General features: G+C 51.4%; 1 protein-coding gene across 13 annotated transcripts in view; it reads right to left on the reverse strand.

The window, feature by feature from the left end:
• The window catches only part of DNM2 (dynamin 2), an 89,776-nt gene that overhangs the window by 64,675 nt on the left and 2,900 nt on the right, over positions 1–22,201 (reverse strand). Inside the window, exon 1 of one of the 13 annotated variants that reach the window (XM_053219907.1) lies at positions 1,361–1,476. The exons of the other annotated variants lie outside the window; for them this stretch is intronic. Coding sequence (XP_053075882.1) covers positions 1,361–1,461 — 101 coding nt within the window. The 5' untranslated portion in view covers positions 1,462–1,476. Of the gene's footprint in view, positions 1–1,360; positions 1,477–22,201 lie in introns of those variants that run through there. 13 annotated transcript variants of the gene reach the window in all.

Raw genomic sequence — 22,201 nt, forward strand, 5'->3', positions numbered from 1 at the left:
TTTAATAACTTTTGTAACAGGCAAATGTTAATTTTTACCTTTGCTGTTGTACCAAGAGTGCCAAAGCAACCAGGCGGCCAAGCAGCATTTTCATAGGTGACAGAAAAGACACTGGCATTTGGGAACCCAAGCTGTCGACTCTGCCCCTCCTGGCGGGTCCCCTCAGCATCCTCACTGCTCTACCCTGCAGCAGACAGCCTGCCCCACGTCAGCTGCGTGACCCTGGTGGCAAGGTCATGCACGTCTTGGGACCAATGTCCTCATCTATAAAATGAGGTGCGACGGGGACAGAAGACAGTGCAGGTGCCACAGGTCAGCCACATATGGATTCCTACTTCTGCGTGTGTCACCACCCAAGAGGCCCAACTGAAGCCAGAGGCAGGATGTTGGTAAATAGGCAGGAAGAAGGCCAGGCAGGGCTCCACCACGCTCCTAACATTCCAGAACCATCCTCCTGGCAGGCTCCTTCTTCAAGTAGGAGAACGGGTGTGTGTCCTCCACAACCCTCTTCCCAGAGCCCCTCCCAGATGACGGGACGAGGAACAGCCCAGACAGACTGGTCCACGGTGTCACACAAGACAGGATGGCCTTACCGCCCTTGCCCAGGTCACGTCTTTCCCACCTCCTACAGTCGATCTGTCAGCAAATCCTGCCTTCGTCCCCTGCTTGGTCCCAGCCTCCTTAGGCTGAGCCCCTGGGACAGCCATGCTCCCCCAGTCCTCATGCCCCATGTGTTCTCGACCTGGCATCCGGGGACAGCTTTTCAAACAAGTCGGATCATGCTGCACACATTCTTAAAACCCACCTGTGTCTTCCAGCAAACTTGGGACACAAACGAGTGTCCTGTCTGCAGCCCACAAGGCCCAACACCAGTGCCCCTTCACTTCCCTGCCGTTGTCCGCTGGCTCCCACCCCCCTCCCCGCTCCCGCTCCCAGGCCCTGCTGACTGATGCCTCCTCTCGGGCTCCTTCGCCACCAGATGCCCCCAAAGAGCCCTCCACTCTTCCTCTGGACACTGGTTGGACGGAGCCTGCCAGGAGAGGTTCCCTAACTGCTTTCCCGGGCCAGGCTCTGCCTCCTCTCCAAGCTTCCTTCCTGCATACTAGTCCCCACTCTAAGCCGTCTCCTTCGTTCACTGCCTGGCCCCCCCACCCCCGGCACAGCGCCTGGCACACAACAGGTGCTCAGTACATGCCCGCTGAGGAGTGACCCGTAAGAGAGGCTGGCATCTCTGAAGGGCACACACAACAAAACGCTGAGCCGAGCCCTGTGCACACAAGTCTCCATCCCCCTCTTCACAGGGGCTCTCGCCAACCCCGTGACGCAGATGGGAAAACTGAACGTAAAGACGTGTGGTCACCTGGACCAAAGGCACATAAGCTGACAGCATCCTCCGCCACCAACCCAGACGGCTTCTTCCTGTCCCGGTCTGCCGGCACCATCCTGGTCATTACACCACATGTTACCGGAACGAAGATGGAAAGGAGCCCCTGAACTCCGAGGACAAGGCAGACAGTCACCGCTCCCTGTAGGGACAGATAGGTCCGTGACAGTGGGAAGCACAGAGTCTGCAGCTGTCCAGCTGTGAGACCTGAACAAGGATCTTCTCTTCCCCGGACCTCAGTTTCTCCATCTGTAAGATGGGGACAGTAACGGTGCCCACGCTGTCAGGCTGTCAGAGGATCAGAAGGATGAGTCCTGTGAGCCCCGGTCCTTGGCACACGTAGGGCCCTCCTCCACAAGACTGGTCGGTAGGGACGATGGCAAGAAGGGAGACATTCCTTGGCACCTCCAGGAGGACCCTGTTGTAACGGTGTCTCCTGGCACATCGGGCGAGATGATGCTAAATCTACTCCCCCCCCCAGCACAGCAGCCCCCTCCTAGGGACCAGCCCTGGGCCTAGCAGACAAGCAAGCCTGTCACCTCACTCCCGTGGCCTGTCAGGAGGGGACAGGGAGTGGACGTGGCATGGCGGGGCTGGACCGGAGACGACCGTGCAGTCGTAAAGAGCACGAGATGAGGGAAACTGAGGGGAGTCTACAAGAGTAGCTGGGAGACGCCAGGCCCCCACATTCAACTGAACAAGAGGTCAACAAGGAAACACCACCGCCACAAACCCACGAGATCTACCAAACCTGCACGGCACGCCCCACCCAACGACAGCAGAGAACACATTCATATCAAGGGCACGTGCAACATCCTCCAGGACAGGCCGTAAAACAGGACTCAGTAAATGTCAAAGGGCAGAAATTACATAAAGTACGTTCTCTGACCACACGGGGTGAAATCAGAAATCATTAACGAAAGGAAATTTGGGGAAATTCACAAGTGCGTGGAAATTAAACAACACATTCCTCAGTAACTAGCAAGTCAAAGAGGAAAACCTAAGGGGGATTAGAGAGTATCTTGAGGGGAATGAAAAAGAAGACGCAAAATGCTGAAACTCACAGGCTTCGGCAAAAGCAGCATGCAGAGGAAAATGCACCTATATAGATGTAGGCACCTATATTTATTTTTTATTATTTTTTTTAATCTTCATTTTTGAGAGAGAAACAGAGCACAAGCGGGGAAGGAGCAGAGAGAGAGGGAGACACAGAATCGGAAGCTGGCTCCAGGCTCCAAGCTGTCAGCACAGAGTCTGATGCGGGGCTTGAACATACGAACCGTGAGATCATGCATGACCCAAGCCAAAGTCGGACGCTCAACCGACTGAGTTACCCAGGCACCCCGAGCATGTGACTCTTAATCCAAGGGTTGTGGGTTCAAGCCCCAAATTGGGTATAGAGATTATTTAAAAAGAAGATCTTCCTTAAAAAAAAATTTTAACGTTTATTTATTTTTGAGACAGAGAGAGACAGAGCATGAACGGGGAGGGGCAGAGAGAGAGGGAGACACAGAATCGGAAGCAGGCTCCAGGCTCTGAGCCATCAGCCCAGAGCCCGACGCGGGGCTCGAACTCACGGACCGCGAGATCGTGATCTGAGCTGAAGTCGGAAGCTCAACCGACTGAGCCACCGAGGCGCCCCTAAAAAAAAATTTTAATGTTTATTCATTTCTGAGAGAGAGAGAGAGAGAGAGAGCGCACAAGCAGGGGAGGGGAAGAGAGAGACACAGAATCCAAAGCAGGCTCCAGGCTCTGGGCTGTCAGCATAGAGCCCAATACAGGGCTCAAGCCCAGGAATCATGAGATCATGACCTGAGCAAAGTCGGACGCTCAACCTACTGGATCACCCAGGTGCCCCAAAAATAAAATCCTAAAAAAAAAAAAAAAAAAAAGGTAAAAGAAATCTGAATAGACCTATAACAAGTAAGGAGACTGAATTTTTTTAAGTTTTATTTATTTTGAGAGAGAGAGCACATGTGTGCACAAGCAGGGAAGGGGCAGAGAGAGAGGGAGAGAACCAATCTCAAGCAGGCTCTGTACTGTCAGCACAAAGCCCAACACAGGGCCTGAACTCACACAAGCGGGGTCCAAACTCAGAAACCTGAGCCAAAATCAAGAGTTGGATGCTTAACTGACTGACCCAGTCTCCCCAAAGAGACTGAAATTATGCTCAGAAACCCCTCCCCCCCCCAAAAAAAAGCACAGGTCCAAATGACTTCATGGGTAAATTGTAACAAACACTTAAAGAAGGTTTAACACTGATCCTTCACAAACTCCCCAAAAAATTGGAAAAGGAAGGATGTACACTTCCTAACTGGTTCTATGAGGCCAGCATTATCCTGACACCAAAGCTAGACAAAAACCACCAGAAAACAACAGATTGATATTTCATATTAATATAGACACACAAAAAAGTCCTCAACAAAATACAAGTAAGCCAAATCCAGCAATATATAAAAAATATCATGTATCATAGCCAAGTGAGACTTATCCCAGGAAAGCCATAATGGTCCAAAAATGCCAAGATGAATCGGTACAATACACCATAGTAAGAGTAAATAACAAAACTATATGACTATCTGAATAGAAAAAGCATTTGACAAAATCTACAACCCTTTCCTCATAAACCTACAACTATCACCATATTTAACGGTAAAACATTTAAAGCTTTCCCTCTAAGATCAGGAACTAGACAAGATGTCCACTCTTACTTCTATTCAACGTTGTTCTGGAGGTTCTAGCCAAAGCAATTAAGCAAGAAAAAGAAATCCGAAGGAAGAAGGAAACTATTCACAGATGACATGATCATGTCTACAGAAACTGCTAAGGAATCTACCAAAAACCCCACAAAAAAAAACTGTTTTTTGACAATAAATGAGTTCAGCAAGGTTGCAGGATAAAAGATAAATATATAAAAATCAGTTATATTATTATATACCAGCAATGAACAATCTGAAAACAAAATTAAAAAAACAGTTCCATTTACAAAGGCAACAAAAAGAATAAAATATTAGGAATAAATCTAATCTAAGAAGTAAAAAAATGTACATTGAAAACTAAAAAAAAACCAAAACATACATTGTTGAAAGAAATTAAAAACCAGGATGCCTGGGTGGCTCAGTCAGTTAAGCATCTGACTTCAGCTCAGGTCATGATCTCATGGTTCGTGAGTCTGAGCCCTGAATTGACCTCTTTGCTGTCGTAATACAGCTTGCTTCAGATCCTCTGTCCCCCTCTTTCTCTGTCCCTCTTCCAGTCACATTCTCGCTCAAAAAAAAAAAAAAAAAAAAAAAAAGAAACAAATGAACATATGGGAAGGGGAAAAAGAGAGAGGGAACCAAATCATGAGAGACTTTTAAAGATAAAGAACAGGGGTGCCTAGGTGGCTAAGTCAGTTAAGACTCTGACCTCAGCTCAGGTCATGATCTCATAGTTCATGGGTTCGAGCCCCTCATCAGACTCTGTGCTGACAGCTCAGAGCCTGGAGCCTGCTTCAGATTCTGTGTCTCCCTCTCTCTCTGCCCCTCCCCAACTCATGCTCGCTCGCTCTCTCTCTCTCTCTCTCTCTCTCTCTCTCTCTCTCTCTCAAAAATGAGTAAATATTAAAAAAAATTTTTTATAAAGATAAAGAACAAACTGAGGGCCAATGGAGGGGAGGTGGGTAGGTAACAGGCTAGATGGGTGATGGGTACTAAGGAGGGCACTTGCTGTGATGAGCGCTGGGTGTTGTATGTAAGTGATGAGTCACTGAATTCTATGCCTGAAACCAACATGGCATTGTATGTTAACTAACCAGAATTTAAATAAAAATTTGAGGGGCGCCTAGGTGGCTCAATCAGTTAAGCGTCTGACTACAGCACAGGTCATGATCTCACAGTTCAGGAATTTAAGCACTGACAGCATGGAGACTGCTTTGGATTCTGTCTCCCTCTCTCTCTCTCTCTCTCTCTCTCTCTCTCTCTCTCTGCCCCTCCCCCGCTCACACTCTGTCTCTCTCTCTCTCAGAAAAAAAAAAAATGAATAAAAGAATGTTAATAAATAAATTAATTAAAATTTGGAAAAAAAAGAATGACCTTGCCTAACTAGAACATTCCCCATAATGACCAGTGTAATTCTAGGCTGTCTTAGTAAGATTTTGACTTTTTTTTTTTTTTTTCTTTAAGATATCTACAGCTTTGGGGCATCTGGGCAGCTCAGTCGGTTAAGCATATGACTTTGGCTCAGGTCATGACCTCACAGTCCGTGAGTTCGAGCCCCACATCGGGTTCTGTGCTGATAGCTGGGAGCCTAGAGCCTGCTTCCGATTCTCTGTCTCCCTCTCTCTCTGCCCCTCCCCTACTCGCTGTGTGTCTCTTTCTCTCTCTCAAAAAATGAGTAAACACCAAAAAATTATAAAAAAGAAAAAGATATCTACAGCTTCTCAGACCACAGTTCTTAGACATAAAATAAGCAATTGTGCCAAAAGGGGAAGTGTGCAAATATCTGGAACTTAAGGATAGCATTTCTTCAGATAAGCCTTGGGTCTCTCAGAGCCAAATACCTAAGATGGGGTGTGCCACTGGGTTGGGGATTTTGTGGTGTTTTACGGTATATCTCACCGCGCAGAATTTTTCTTGAGGTTGTGGAGGTGCCCTCGTGTCAAGCTAACCTATTCCATGGCACATTTAGGGAGCACAGGAGGCTTAGATTTAGGTGACAAAAAATAAAAGAAAAAAAGTGTTATAAAAGACAATACAGGAGTAAAGTTTCATGACCTTCATGGACCGGACAAGTAGTTTCTTGGATATGACCCCAAAACCGTAAGTGATAAAAGAAAAACCATATAAATGGCATTTCATCAAAATAAAATTTGTCTCCTTCTAGGACACTATCAAGAGAGTAAAAAGAAGGGCATTGGTTAAGCGTCCAACTTTGGCTCAGATCATGATCTCACGCTCCGTGATCTCGCGCTGACAGTGCAGAGCCTGCTTGGGATTCCCTCTCTCCCTCTCTCTGCCTCTCCCCTGCTCACTCACTCTCTTTCTCTCGCAAAAATAAATAAATGAACATTGAAAAAAAAAAGAAAAAAGTAAAAAGACAACTCACATGATGGAAGAAAATATATCCCATAAGGGACTGGCCTTGACACCAGATATAAAGAACTCGCACAAATCAACAAGAGACAAATAACCCAATCTAAAAATGGACAATGAAGCTGAATAGACATTTCTTCAAAGATGCACAAACGGCCATCAAGCACACATTAGTCATTAGGGAAATTAAAAAAAAAGAAAGAAAAGAAAAGAGCAAAACACCACTTCCTACCCCCGAGGAAGCTAAATTAAAAAAGACCGATAGTAACAAGTGTTGGCAAGGAGGTGGAGAAACCAGAACCCTCCTCCAGAGCGGGTCAGACCTAAAACAGTGTAGTCACCGTGGAAAACGGTGGTTTTCTCTGGGGTTTGTCCAGGGGTTTCTCTGGGTTAAACAGAAGGATCACCATACGGCTCAGCAATTCCGCTCTTGGGTAGCTACTCAAAAGAAATGAACACATGTGCACACAACAATCTGCACACAAATGTGCACCAGCAGCACTCTCTCTGATGGCCAAGAAGCAAAAGAGCCAAATGTCTGTCAACCAAGGAGCAAATAACCAAAAGTGCACATCTGTACAATGGAATATTATCCAGTCGTGAAAAGGGATAGGGTTCTCATACACGCTGTGACAAGGATGAATCTTGAACACGTGGCACAAGAAGCCAGACACAGAAACCAGGTAACGTAGGATTCCATTTACGCAAGATGACCAGAACAGGCAAATTCATAGACAGAAAGCAGATTCGTGGTTGCAAGTTGCTGGGGACGGGGAGTGACTGCTGATGAGTACAGAGTCTTCTGGGGGGCATGAAAAGGTTCTGAAATTAGTGGTGATCGTTGCACAACTCCGGGAATATGCTAAAAATTACCTAATGGTTACACTTTAAAAGGAGGAATTTTATGGTATGTGAATTATATTTCAGTTAAAGATGCTATTTTAAAACAAAAAGCACAAAAGCAACCCATGTAACAACAAGGGAGCGCGTCCATCAACAATCTTTAAGATAAAAACCGCTGCGGGGGCACCTGGGTGGCTCAGTCAGTTAAACCACCGACTCGTGATTTCGGCTCAGGTCAGGATCTCATGGTCATGAGACCGAGCCCTGTTCCGGGCTCAGCACTGCCAGCACAGAGCCTGCTTGGGATTCTCTCTCTCTCTCCCTCACTCTCTGGCCCACCCTTGCTCACAGGTGTATGCACTCTCAAAATAAATATTTAAAATAAAACATTTAAGGGGCACCTGGGTGGCTCAGTCAGTTAAGGTCCGACTCCGGCTCAGGTCACGATCTCATGGTTTGTCGGTTCGAGGCTCACATCAGGCTCTCCACGGCCAGCATAGAGTGTGCTCTGGATCCTATGTCCCCCTCCCTCTCTGCCCCTCCCCTGATCTCTCTCTCTCTCTCTCTCTCTCTCTCTCAAGTGCGCACATATGTACTCTCTCTCTCACTCTCTCTCAAAAATAAACATTTAAAAAATATATAAGATAGGGGCGCCTGGGTGGTTCAGTCGGTTGGGTGTCCGACTTTGGCTCAGGTCATGATCTCGCGGTCAATGAGTTCGAGCCCTGCATCAGGCTCTGTGCTGACAGCTTAGAGCCTGGAGCCTGCTTCAGACTGTCTCCCTCTCTCTCTGCCCCTCCCCTGCCCACCCTCTGTTCTCTGTCTCTCAAAAATGAATAAACGTGAACAAAAAATTTTTTTTAATTTTTTTTTAAGACAAAACCACTGCCCACCCACACAAACCCTCCCAGAAAGGCTCAGGCCTGACTGTGGCCAGTCCTCATCCTGCCCTCCCACAGCCTCAGCCCCTCTGTGACCCTGACCTTAGTCACCACCTCCAGTTTTCTGTGTGCCTGGCTGGTGTGTACCTCCCCCACTGGGCCTAACTCCAAGGGGCAACCAACCGGGCAGGAGCCCAGGTTGTGGCAGGGCACACAGCAAGCTCAGCGGCCTCTGCAGAGTGAGGACCACTCGGTGGCGAAGACCCAAGGTTACTTTACCTGGAGACGGGTTTCTAGAGCATTGAATACACACCAGGCACCATGCAAAGGGCTGGGGCACACCCAGGAACAAGGCCCCACCAACAGGGCGCTCACCTTCTACTGGGTGGTGGTGGACAATAAACCAAATACATAAAGAGAACAAGGGAGGGACAAGTGCTTCCAAGAAAAATTAAGCAGGGCAGGAGGATGGAGTAACAGGGTGGAGGCATTTTAGCAGTGGGGCCAGGCAGGCCCTGTTGAGGAGGAGACATCTGACCACAGGCCTGGTGGAGGTGACAGATGATCCATCAGGTTATCTCAAGGAAAAGAGCTTTCCAGGCAGAGAAAATGGCATGTGCAAAGGCCCTGAGGAGGGAATGTATTTCACATGTTTGAAGAACAGTGAGGACCCCAGTATAGACAAAACAGAACAAGTAAGGGAGAAATAGGGGCAGATGAGGGAGAGAAGGGGGAGAGGTGATGGAGAGGTAGGGGGGAAGCGGGCGCAAGGAGATCATGCAGGGCCTTCGGGTGGTAGCGAAGACTTCAGTTTTCATACAGAGAGAACGAGAAGCCACGGTGGGTTCTGAGCAGAGGCAGAATATATTCTCAACAGGACCCCTCTACAGCCACTACAGGGAGAACGCCTGGGGTGGGCAGGGAGGGAGGTCGGAAGGTACAAGACTTAGGAGGAGATAACCGCCCTTGTTCAGGTGGGCAGTGATGTTAGATAGAATAATACAGAGAGTGGGGCGCCTGGGTGGCCAGTCAGTTAAGCGTCCGACTCCTGGTTTTCGGCTCAGGTCACGATCTCGTGGTTCGTGAGTTCCGAGCCCCGCGTCAGGCTCTGCACGGTCAGTGTGGAGCCCGCTTGGGATTCGCTCTCTCCCTCTCTCTCTGTCCTTCCCCTGCTCATGCTCACTCTGTCTCAAAATAAATAAACTAAAAAAAAAATTAAAAACAAAGAAGATACAGATAGAAATACTAATAGCAAAGCTCTCCATGTACCAAGATGGAGAATTTTTTTCTTTTTGAGAAATCACCAAGCTGATTCTAAAACTTATTATGTAAAGACAAAGGAACTAGACTAGCCAAAACAATTCTGAAAGTGAATAACAAAGGATTTAAAGACTTATTATAAAGTAATAAAGAAATGTGGTTTTGCCCAAAGGACAGACACACAGATCAATGTTAGAAAATCGGGCGACTGGGTTAAGTGCCCGACTCTTGATTTTGGCTCAGGTCATGATCTCACTGTTGTGGGATGGAGTCCCAAGTCAGGCTCAGCATTGGGCATGGAACCTACTTAAGATTCTCTCCCTCTCTTCTCTGCCCCTCTCCCACTCGCGCACACGCGTGCGCGTGCTCTCTCTCTCTCACAAATAATAGTAATTAACATTAAAAAAGAAAGAAAGAAAGAAAATAGAATCCAGAAGCGCTTGGGTGGCTCAGTCAGTTGAGTGTCCAACTCTTGATTTCGGCTCAGGTCACGATCCCAAGGTCGTGAGCCCTGCGTCAGGTTCCATGCTTAGCGCGGAGCCTGCTTAAGATTCTCTCTCCCTTTTCCCCTCTCCCCTGCTCGTGTTCACGGTCTCCCTCTAAAATAACAAGGGGAAGGGAAGGGAAGGGAAGGGAAGGGAAGGGAAGGGAAGGGAAGGGAAGGGAAGGGAAGGGAAGGGAAGGGAAGGGAAGGGAAGGGAAGGGAAGGGAAGGGAAGGAAGGGAAGGGAAGGGAAGGGAAGGGAAGGGAAGGGAAGGGAAGGAAGGGAAGGAAGGGAAGGGAAGGGAAGGGAAGGGAAGGGAAGGGAAGGGAAGGGAAGGGAAGGGAAGGGAAGGGAAGGGAAGGGAAGGGAAGGGAAGGGAAGGGAAGGAAGGGAAGGGAAGGGAAGGGAAGGGAAGGAAGGGAAGGGAAGGGAAGGGAAGGGAAGGGAAGGGAAGGGAAGGGAAGGGAAGGGAAGGAAGGGAAGGGAAGGGAAGGGAAGGGAAGGGAAGGGAAGGGAAGGGAAGGGAAGGGAAGGGAAGGGAAGGGAAGGGAAGGGAAGGGAAGGAAGGGAAGGGAAGGGAAGGGAAGGGAAGGGAAGGGAAGGGAAGGGAAGGGAAGGGAAGGGAAGGGAAGGGAAGGGAAGGAAGGGAAGGGAAGGGAAGGGAAGGGAAGGGAAGGGAAGGGAAGGGAAGGGAAGGGAAGGGAAGGGAAGGAAGGGAAGGGAAGGGAAGGGAAGGGAAGGGAAGGGAAGGGAAGGGAAGGGAAGGGAAGGGAAGGGAAGGGAAGGGAAGGGAAGGGAAGGAAGGGAAGGGAAGGGAAGGGAAGGGAAGGGAAGGGAAGGGAAGGGAAGGGAAGGGAAGGAAGGGAAGGGAAGGGAAGGGAAGGGAAGGGAAGGGAAGGGAAGGGAAGGGAAGGGAAGGGAAGGGAAGGGAAGGGAAGGGAAGGGAAGGGAAGGGAAGGAAGGGAAGGGAAGGGAAGGGAAGGGAAGGGAAGGGAAGGGAAGGGAAGGGAAGGGAAGGGAAGGGAAGGGAAGGGAAGGGAAGGGAAGGGAAGGGAAGGGAAGGGAAGGGAAGGGAAGGGAAGGAAGGGAAGGGAAGGGAAGGGAAGGGAAGGGAAGGGAAGAGAAAATCCAGAACGGACCCACGCCAATATGGCCCACTGACTTCTGACACAGGAACCTCAATGGGGAAAAGAAGGTCTTTTCAATAGACAATACTGACACAATTGGACATTCATACACAAAGAAATAACCTCAGTTTATACCTCATAAATCATACAAAAATTAACTCGAAATGTCTCCTATTTATGAGTCACACAGAGACACGCACAAGAATGTTTCTGTCAGCATTATTCATAATCACCAGGAACTGGAGACAACGCACTGTCCTTTAGTTGAATGGTTCAACAGACAGTGGCCCGGCCATACCATGAAGGACTCCTCCTCAGCAATAAAAAGGACTGAATGGCTCACGCATTCAGCCTAGATGGTGCTCCAACCTGTTATGCAGAATGAAACACGGCTCAAAAGCCACATGAGTCCATTTACACAAGAATCCGAAAAAGCCAAAACCATAGGACGGGGAACTCGGGCAAGGAGCAGGTGCCCGGGTGCAGGGGGCGGAGAGGAAGTGACCACAAAAGGGCACAGGGGGACCTCTGGGGGGCCTGGAAGGATTCCATGTGTTGATTGTGGTGATGGTTACACACCTCTGCTGTTTGTCAAAGGAGAGCTATACATAAAAATGGGCAGGGCTTACGGTATGTAAATTATACCTCGAGGGTGGAAAACAAGCCAAATGGGCAAGCTCTCTGTGTGCTGAGGATACACTAAGATCTCCAAGAAATGCTGTCAAGAATCTCCCTGCTCCCAACAGCATGTAAAAGTGTGTATGGGGGAGGAGGGAATAAACACACGCGTGTCTGCTTCTGTTTGTACCGAGCCTGGGAGGGCACACAGCAACCAGGAAGCGTGAGGGTGTCGGCTGTAGGGGCAGGCAGGTAGCAAGGCCTCTCTCTCTCTCTCTCCATCCTTTCTGGTATTTTTGAACTTGGTGCCATATTGAGCTTATTACCGATTAAAAAAAATTTTTTTAACGTTTATTCATTTTTTGATAGAGAGAGACAGAGCGTGAGCGGGGGAGGGGCAGAGAGAGAGGGAAACAGAATCTGAAGCAGACTCCAGGCTCTGAACTGACAGCACAGAGACTGACGCCAGGCTCGAACTCACGGACCACTGTGAGATCATCACCTGAGCCGAAGTCAGACGCTTAGCTGACAGAGCCACCCAGGCACCCCGAACGTATTAACCAATTTAAACAATTATATTAAAAAGGACCTTTGGGGCGCCTGGGTGGCTCAGTCGGCTGAGCACCTGACTCTTGGTTTCAGCTCAGGTCATGCTCTCACAGTTGGTGAGTTCGAGCCCTGCATCGATCTCACTGCTGTCAGTGCAGAGCCTGCTTTGGATCCTCTGTCCTCCTCGCCCGCTGACCCTTCCCCCCACTTGCTCAGGCGCGCACGCACTCTCTCTCTCTCTCTCTCTCTCTCAAAAAAAAAAAAGAAAGAGAAACTCAAAAATTATTAAAAAATTAAATAAAATAAAAAGAAACTTTAGTGCTTCCAAAGCATAGTATATGAAAAGGAGAGAAAGAGTTAACTACCACAGGGAGAGCTGATCCACACCACCTTAACCCAGAGATCAAGGTCAACATCACCGTGATAAGACGTGTTCATAACATGGAGCCCAAATAGGATGTGGAGAGAAGGGTTTCTGGCTTCTGTGGTATTCTTCTCCCCACACCCAGAGTGCCAGTCTAATCATGGAAATCCCAGATAAACCCAAATTGAAGGCCATTCTATTAAATGCCAAAGGCATGAAAACCAAGGGAAGTCAGTGGGGCTGTGTCACCGACCAGGAAGATGGAGGAGGAGCGGCGACTCCAATGCAAAGTGGCACCCCGGGTGGGGTCCGGGGACAGGAAAAGGACATAAGGGGGGAAACTGGGGAAATCTGCAGAAAGTCTGCCTTTCCTTAGTGGTAACAATCTACCACAGTTAATGTCTCAGTGGTAAGAAACGTACAATGGTAAGGTAAGACGTAAGCACAGGGAAGGATGGGATACGGGAGCCCTCTGTGCTGTCTTTGCAACTTTGCCGTAAAACTTAAAAACTTGTTTATTTTCTGTAAATCAAAAACTGTTCCCAAATAAAAAGAAAAATGTATGGGGCGCCTGGGTGGCTCGGTCGGTTGAGCATCCGACTTCGGCTCAGGTCATGATCTTACTGTCCGTGAGTTCGAGCCCCGTGTCGGGCTCTGTGCTGACAGCTCAGAGCCTGGAGCCTGCTTCACATTCTGTGTCTCCCTCTCTCTCTGCCCCTCCCCTATTCATGCTCTGTCTCTCTCTGTCTCAAAAATAAATAAATGTTAAAAAAAATGTATTACAAATAAAACAAAGGCAAAAACTCCTCAAGACACTGAAGAGCAGGGACTTGGCATGAGGTGGACACATTATGGCAAGACTCTGGACTGTCACACATGAGCTCATAATGGTGTCGGGGAGAATGGGGAACATTTACGCACAGAAATGCAGAAAAAGGATCTGGCAAGAGCCACACACTGATGGACATGGTTCCCTACAAAGGGTAACAGGAACCTCTGCCTTTCTCTGCGCACGTCCGAAAGGAACGTGTTTTATTTTACAATGAACAAACCTTAAATTTAAAAAGAAAAGAAAAATCAAGTTGATGTGTCGTTGTCGGCCCAGTGCCGACAGAGCCTCCCCACCTCCGGCGGCCACCTGCCCTGGGCTCCCCAGGGACCTGTGCCAGGCCCTGCCAGCAAGAGATGTCAGCGGGGCAGACGCCATAGAAGCCGGACTTCCGTCTAAACAGCTTCTACCCACGTGAGGGGAACTTAGTATTGCAAGACAAGACATGCCAACCCAAACCACAGGAAGTGTCCCTCCTCAAGCTGAGAGGACGGCTCACGGTCTCTGGTCACAGCCCCCCAATCCTGACTGCTAGATCCCTAGCACTCCATCGCCCCCCCAGGTAACAGAACCACGTTTGAAGGCATCCTCCTTAAAACCACTGGCTCCCTGGCCACAGGGCCAGCTGGGGGCCTCCTAGACAAGGAGGCTGTGACCCTCCAGAGGACCCTGTCCATCAGCACAGAACACAGAGGCCCCGTGGCCTGGGACAGACAGGGCTGTGTCCCACACCCACCACGGGGGCTTCCTCCAGGGCTGGCCTGGCCGTGCCAGGGTGTATCACCCAGCAGGCGGGTGTCACCCCAGCTGGGACAGTTCCTGCTTGCTTTGCTCGCCAGCCAGCCTGCCCGTCCCTAAGACTCTTATCGCTGGGAAAATGTGTATCATGAAGCGGAGTCTCCAGGATGCCTCCTCCTACATCTGGGTGTGGGGGTGTCACCAAGGGCCTGGGGAGCCTGCTGGCCGCTTGTCCACACCCCACGGGTCTGTGGTCTGAACAGGTTCAACTTTAGCCAAAGGAAGTCTCCCACTACAGAGCATCGGTTTTCTGTGCTGCAGCTCATGACCAGAATCCCCCCAAGTTTTAAGTTGGCCCGGGGAGGGGTCTGGCCCCGCGTGCTGGTATTTTTATGACATCTCCCCCTGGCTCCCTGTGGGAGGATGACCCCCTCGTGGCCTCCTTTCCGTGGTTCTGCTCTGGTCCAAGTGGGCACTCGGACAACCTGCCTTCAGACCTCGGGGCCCCGCAGCGAATGTGTTCAACCAGCACCCAGGCACATGGCAAGAATTAAATGGGTAGCACACCGGCAGCCCGGAGGCGCCTCAGTTGCCCCAGCCCAGGGTGGGGCCCCCTTACAGCTGGAGAAGCCAGAGCAGAGAGACATCCACGCTTGGCTGGCCTCAGGGTCTTAGCACAGTACTGTCATTACTCGGTGTCAGCAGACAAATCACAGCCCTTCCTGTAAAGACAAGGTGCCTGCTTCTGTTCTCCCTAGAGCACCCCACGCCCCACCTCACCGCTGTGCGCCCCAGTGATGAGTCCTGGTGCGTCCTCCGGGCCCCTTCTCAATGAACGTCGTCTGTGCAGCGAAACGAATCCAATTCTGGCTTCTAGATATATCCATTCAACAAATATGCATGATCCTACTACATAGCAGGACAGCAATGAACACACAGACACAAACCCCTGCCCATGAGAACCTCCCATTCTGGTGGGACAGAGAGTAAACTAATAATGAAAACAAGTTCAGGTGCTAATAAGAGCTCTGAAGAGGGGCGCCTGGGTGGCTCCATCAGTTAAGCATCTGACTTTTTTTTTTTATTTGGGTGGGCGGGGTGGGGGGGGGGGGGGAAGGGGCAGAGAGAGAGGGAGAGAGAGAGAATCCCAAGCTGTTTCCGCACCGCCAACACTGAGCCTGACGCAGGGCTTGAACTCATCAACCATGAGATCACGGCCTGAGCTGAAATCAAGAGTCGGACACAACCGACTGAGCCACCCAGGCGCCCCTGAGACCAGCTTTTGATTTCAGCTCAGGTCACGATCTCATGGTCCGTGAGTTGGAGCCCCGTCTGCACTGAAAGTACGGAGCCTGCTTGGGATTCTCTGTCTCTCTCTCAAATAAATAAACATTAAAAAGAAAAAGAGCTCTGAAGAAAACACATCAGGGCAGGGGTCTGAGAGAGTGCCAGGCCCCGTGTGAGCCGGGGTAGGTAAGGGACCGCCTGGCACAGAGGTGAGGTTTCAGCAGGGACCCAAGAAGACAGGGGCAGCACAGGTCACGCAGAACTCTGGACACAGAGGAGATGTGACTGAAGGCAGAGAAAGGCCACAGGGGAGAGTGAGCCCAGGGGGTCTGGGGAGCAGGCCGCGTGGCCAGAGGGGTGAAGGAGGAGAGAATGGCAGGAGGTGAGGGTGGGCGGTGACAGGGGCCGCGAGAGAGGTCAGGCTTTTACCCCAAGTGAGGTGGGAGCCAGGGAGGGTCGTGTGCAGAGGAGGGTCGTGCCCTAACTCGGGTCCACAGGCACCCAGTGGGGGTGGGGGGGCGGGGGCAGGAGCCGAGAAGGCAGGATGGAGACGACCGCTCCGGTTCAGGACGTGCTGACGTGGGGGCATCGGGGAGGACCCCCCCGACCAGCCCCACGCCAACCCCAGCGAAGCAGCCGCCGCGGCCGGGAAGGTGAGGACTGCACACGCGAAGCTGCCACCGTCCCGTGTCCTCCCCTCCCGCCTTCTCCACAGGCATGCCGCGTCCGTGGGCAAATCCCGGGACTAGGCGACTAGGAGGAGGCTCGACACCGGCCACCGAGAAGCTGGTCTGTGTACCATGAGCACTACGCAGCCGTGAAGAAGGGAGGATCACGGGGGGCACTTGGGATGCGCACCGGCTCACGTACGGACAGGCCGGATCACTATATTCTACGCCTGAAACCAGCATAACGCTGTATGCTAACCTACTGGAAATTAAAATTAGAACAGGAAAGGGAAAGGAAAGGGCCTACGAATAACAGGGCCCGAGCCGGGACCCACAGCCAGGCAGGAGGGGCACAAAGGTACAAATGGAGCGGTCGCCGGTCTGCTCCACGCCAGCTCCTGCCCGCCCTCCTCACCTCGACAGAAAGACCTACTGCCTCGTCCAGGAAGCACTCCCTGACCACCACTCCGGCCCAAAGCTCCCCATCAGAACCTCTGTCTTCCACGTGCCTCCTCCCACTCTCACTGTGCGGAGAAGCAGAAGAGAGGACAAGAATCTCTTGGGGCCCACTCGTGGCAGCACCCCCATCCAAACCCAGCCCCTGCTGCTTGCTCTGGTGGCCCCATTCTCCGCTGGAGACAGATGCTGGGTGAAGGAACGGTGGGCAGGCACGGGGACTTGGAGGCCCCCACCTGCCTGCCCCACCCCTGCCCCTCAGCCGCCTCATCTGTAAAATGGAACCGACCCGAAATGACCCCCAGACAGTGCTCAGTGTCGCGCTCACACGTGAGTGCATCCAAGACGCGGGAGGTCCATTCGATGTGGGACAAAAAGACCAGAGCCACCCCGACTGCCACTGAAGGAGGCCCATCAAGCAACTGAGGGGTGCACCCGGCCCCGCAAGGACCCAAGGAAGGTCTGGATTATTCCTCCACACCTGGCCTGGTTCCAGAAATCTCTGAGGTCACTCTGAGGTACAGACATCGCAGGAGGAGTGAAAACCAACTTGATGAAGCTGGGCCAAGGGTCAAGGGTGCTACTCTAGGTACAGGCCAACAGGCCCAGTGGGGGAGGCCTCCTGAGAAAGTTTGAGACTCTGGGTTAGGTTTGGCCCCCTGCAGCCCCAGCATCCTTGGGCCAGCCTCTCTGACTCAGTTTCCTCACCAGTAAGCAGCGATCAAGTACGGGCCTCAAAGCGAGTAAGGTGCCTTGCCCTGAGGCCCCAGCGTCGATCATGGCACACAGAGGATGCTGTCATTTCTCATCAGGACAGTCACAGCAACTGCCGCTGGTCCCTTTCCTCCATTCCTTACCCCTCTGGGGGCGGTGGGGGGAGCGGGGAGGGGGGCAGGAAACTCCAACACAGCAAGACCTCTGGGATGTGTTAAGTGGTTGGAAAGCAAGTTGCCAAGCCACGTTAAGTGGGGTGGCCCCAGTTCTAGAAAGCAGATATGCTGAAAAAGAACCAACTGCTGGCAGTGCCATATATTTGTCCCGGCAAGGACACCTAGACACAAATACGCAAGAGGGGTCTGGCAGGATCCACCCCAACCTGACCACGGCGTTCCCACGTGGAGCCAGGAGGGCGGGACAGGGCTGGCGGTGCGTTCTTCCCCATCGGTCAGTTTCCCTCTGCACAAGAACAGGGTCTTTGGTGTTTTACTTGCATAATTCAAATGCAGGGAGAGTAGGCCTCCCATGGGCACTTTCCCGACACTCACATGCCTCCTGGGTCTCACCTCCGCCTCAGTCCCTTTTCTAAGAGGACAGCAGGTACACGGCAGGCCGGTACGTGAAGCCCTCTGTTCGTGCCCTTCCCTCTGCCTGGGACACCGTTCCCTGGGGTCTTGGAGGGGCTGGCTCCATCTCGGGGCACCCGCTGACCACCTGTCTGAAGCAGCCTCCACCCCGCCACTCTCGCCCTCCCCCTACCATTTTCGCTGCACTTCACCTTCAGAAAGCTGTTCATTTAACCTTTCACCCGATCTCTGCCCTTCTTGGTGCCGGCCGGGTTCCGACCACCTGGCCCGGCAGGTGCCACTGAAGGCGTGCCAGCCGGGCACACAGCTAACAACCTCGAAGGGTGCCGAAAGCCAGAAGCTGCTCGCTCCGTCACCTCGGCCCCATCCACAGACACAAGTGCCACAGCGTCCACTATTCACTCCACGCCTTGCCATCCCTGACGTCCCCGAGCATCTGGCTCTGGGGGACACAGTCCCAGCTAGAGGCCCGGCTCCTGAGCTCCTCCCTGTGTGACTTCGAGTCAGTTCCCCTCTACGGCCTCAGTTTCTTCACCTATAAATCAAGGATGCTAAGAGCAGCACCCCAGGGCTGTTGGGACTGCATGGTCCAGTGTCCCCAGGGTATGGCACAGAGTGATTCTCCACAAACATCACCTCTTACTGTGTCATAAACATCCAGCCGCAGGTGAAACCAAATGAGCCACCCGGCTCCCTGTTCAAGCTGAGGGTGACTGCAAGAGGGAAAGCCCCCAGCACCCAGCAGAGGCCTCCCTGCCGACACTAAAAGGAACCCAGAACGCACCCAGAAGCAGGAGTCTTTTCTCTCCAGCGCCTTCTTGCTTCAGAGGCAAGGCAATTTTTTCCTTTTATTCAGATCGTAGCGAATGCCCTATAAATATCTCGTTATTGGCTTGCATTTTCCCAGAGCTTTCACACAATAAGGGCTTAATTACAGCATGTGGTTAGCAACCCCAGTAAATTAAGGGTTAGCCGATGTTCCGATTTTTTTCTGCAATCGAGGGCCCTGTAATTTCGGCGTTTTCATTCAAATCTGGGCAGAAGCTTGGCAGACGCGGCCCTGATCCAAATGCAAACACCTGGAGAGACACATGGCTCCATTCCAAACAGCCCCTCCCGCGACCGGTGCCTCTGAACACTCTGAAATCCAGAGCCGTCCACAAGGTCGTCCCCTGCCCCTCACCCGGAAACGACCGGCTTACGACCGGGGGATTTCAATCTGTGTACCTAGCGAGGGCCATTATCCCTGGACAAATAACTCTGCAAAGACACTCGGCAGCCCAGATCTGAGCTTTGGAGAAATCGGTCTCCTGGGCTGGAAACATAATCCCAGCAAGCAAAACCCAACCAAGAACGACACAGGCAGACAACCCACATGTGGAGTTCGGGAGGCATATCTCTTCCCTGGCGTTATACTCCGAGACTACAACCGCTTAGAACAAGAGGAGATCACACTTCCCCTGGGTCTGGAAACTAACAGGTCTTACACAGCTTTCTGGGTCATTAAATCCTCTTCTAGATCATTCTGAGTAGCTGTTTCCGAGCTGGCTGTCCGACGCACTGTTTGTCTAGCTAATCCGCTACTGTTGGGCATTTCTGCTCCCAATCTCCCACCACCATCCACTAAATGAGCATCAGTAACTCTCACAGCCAAATATTTGTCCGCAGCCACCATTTCCACCTAGAAACACAGCAGTAACAGGCTCCCGCCAGCATTTCAGGATCTGGCTCACTGGCTAGTTCCGGTTACATGCTCAGAGCTAAAGCCAGAATGATGCCCGCCTGCATGGAGAGGCACTCACTCAGTGTTTGGGCTAAAATAAGCTGCTTTGGAAAAATAAAAAGTAAAAAAATAAAAAACAAAACAAAATAAAATGAAATAAGGTGCTTTGGGGATGCCTGGGTGGCTCAGTTGGTTAAGCGTCCGACTCTGTTTCAGCTCGGGTCATGATTTCATGGTTTGTGAGTTCGAGCCCCACATCGGGCTCCATCCGGACAGTGTGGAGCCTACTTGGGATTCTCTCTCCCCGTGCCTTCCCCTCTCTCTCTCTCTCAAAAATAAATAAATAAACTTTTAAAAAATTTTATAAAATGAGGTGGGTTTTATATTAACAAGGTAATTATGAATTCCGTTTCTTTATGGAAAAAGAGTCCTCACACCCAGGGCTTTTACAAGTCACAGGGATCTCCTATTTCACAAGGGTTAGCTCATTTGCTCCTCAGCCCGCTCCCAGGAGAGAGGGAACATCGTGATCCCCATTTTCCAGACGAGGGAACTGAGGCCCGGACAAGTGAGGTCATTCAGCCAATGTGTGGCCGCGCAGGGACAGCCACATTCCCCCGGGCACCTCCAGGACTCTCCCCCATTCAGGCTGACCCAGGTACTACAGACCACCCAGGCAAAGCAACTTTAGGTACGCACCAAAAGAGAAACGACGGAAAACAGCAGCTTTCATTTGCAAGATCCCCGAAGGGACAAACCAGCCCAAGCGGCGGACCACGTGCCTATACCCCTCAGCCTGGCAGGGACCTAAGGTGCCACCAGTCACCTGACAAGCATTCGTCCGGCACCCACCGTGTGCCAGACAGCAGTCCCGTGGTGTAGCCATGTCTCCTGGAGGGACCCATCACCAAAGATCAAATGGAAATGTAGCCAGAGACGGTAGAGACCCACGGGGCAGCTGATTCTCACTAAAAGAAAAATGGCACTAGGTCATTTGTGAGTTGGCCGCTGGGTCCCGCTCACTGAGATAATCCAAGTAAAGCTGAAAATCAAAGGCGAGGGCCCTCAGCTTGCCCAGGACCAGGTCCGGAATGGAACCACCACAGCCGTCCCTCTGCTCAGAGCCCTCCCTGGCCCCCACTGGACCCCAGTCCCTGCTAACCTTATCTCCCCCAACTCTCTTGCTATACTGGCCTCCAGGCACACCTTCACCTCAGGTTCTTTGCACTGGCTGTTCCCACAGCCTGGGATGCTCCCCCAGCAAATCTCCACTGGTGGCTCCCCCCCACCTCCTTAAGTCTCTACTCAGATGTCACTTTCCTAAGGAGGCCTTCCTTCCCTGACACCCCCATTTAAAACCCTCACCTCCCCCTGCCCTCTCCCTGAGCCTGCTTTTCTTTTCCTTAACAGCTTTCAACTTCAGGCGTGTTTCTTCCTTATCGGCCCCCTGCTGGAAGGCCAGCTCCCCCGGGGTGGGGGTTTTGGTATCTTGCTCAGGGCTGTGTCCGTAGCCACACAACAGGGCCCCCGGCAAGGACACAGAGTGTTTAGAAAACATTTTTCAAGAACAAATGAAACCTGCACAGCGCTTTAAGCACTTTTCCCGTGCTAGACACCCTTCCAAGCCATTTAGTCCTCACTCCACCCTCAAGGACAGGCACCAGGTGACTTCACCTGCCCTACGAGATGAAACAGACCCAACTTATAAGGCAAGGGGCTTATAAGTGGATGCTGTTAACAGCCCCAACTCCCAGCTGGGGATACTGAGGCTCAAAGAGGAAAGGCTCACAGGAACAAGCCCAGGCCTGGGGGATTCTCAGCTGGAGGCCTCAACCTCAGCCTCCTCCTGTTCTTCTCCCAAGGAAAAATTTCTCAAGTTCCTCCCTCCATTTAGCTGCGGAGGCTCAACGACCAGGGTCACCAGAGAGGCTCATCCTCCCCCCTCCTTAGGGCCACATGCTGTTACAGGGCAGACAAGCCAAGGGTCTGAAACTCAAAAGTTTCTAGGGCCAGGAGTCTCCAGGCAAATGTAAAACGAGCCTGGGCGAGTACTAGGGAGTAGTGGGGAGTGGGGCAGCACACGTGGCCACTCCTGATCTGACATGGCAGCCGGTGGCTGCTGCTTCTGAGATCCAGGCACTTAGTGCCAAGCAAGTCTCAGGCCCAGGAAGGCCAGAATATCACGACTAAAACGACAGCTGTCACGGGTATAGGGTCAATGCACTCAACACATGTTAACTCACACAGTCAGCCCAGGGAGTACCTGGTAGTTATCACCCCATTTTACGGAAAAGGAACCTGAGTCCACTTGGCCAAAGTCACACAGGCAAACACGATGAAGCCTGGCCTAAGGCCCAGGGCCCGTGTTATTACACCATTAGACTCTGAGGCTCTTTGGGTGTTTGCTAAGCATTGCAAAAACCTGAATTTTGATGCAAAATTTAAATGCTGATAGCTGATTAAGAACAAAGTATTTTAAACACCATGCAGGTGAAACAAAAGACCAGCAAGCAGGCTTCAGCCCCCAGGGCCACTGATCTGCAACCAGGTACAGGCTGAGCTATGTCGCTTGGACCACAGTCTTAGAAAACCAACAAGGAGGAGGCAACGAAAC

The sequence above is a fragment of the Acinonyx jubatus genome, chromosome A2 (genome assembly GCF_027475565.1).
Source record: "Acinonyx jubatus isolate Ajub_Pintada_27869175 chromosome A2, VMU_Ajub_asm_v1.0, whole genome shotgun sequence".
In the NCBI taxonomy this organism is placed as follows: domain Eukaryota; kingdom Metazoa; phylum Chordata; class Mammalia; order Carnivora; family Felidae; genus Acinonyx; species Acinonyx jubatus.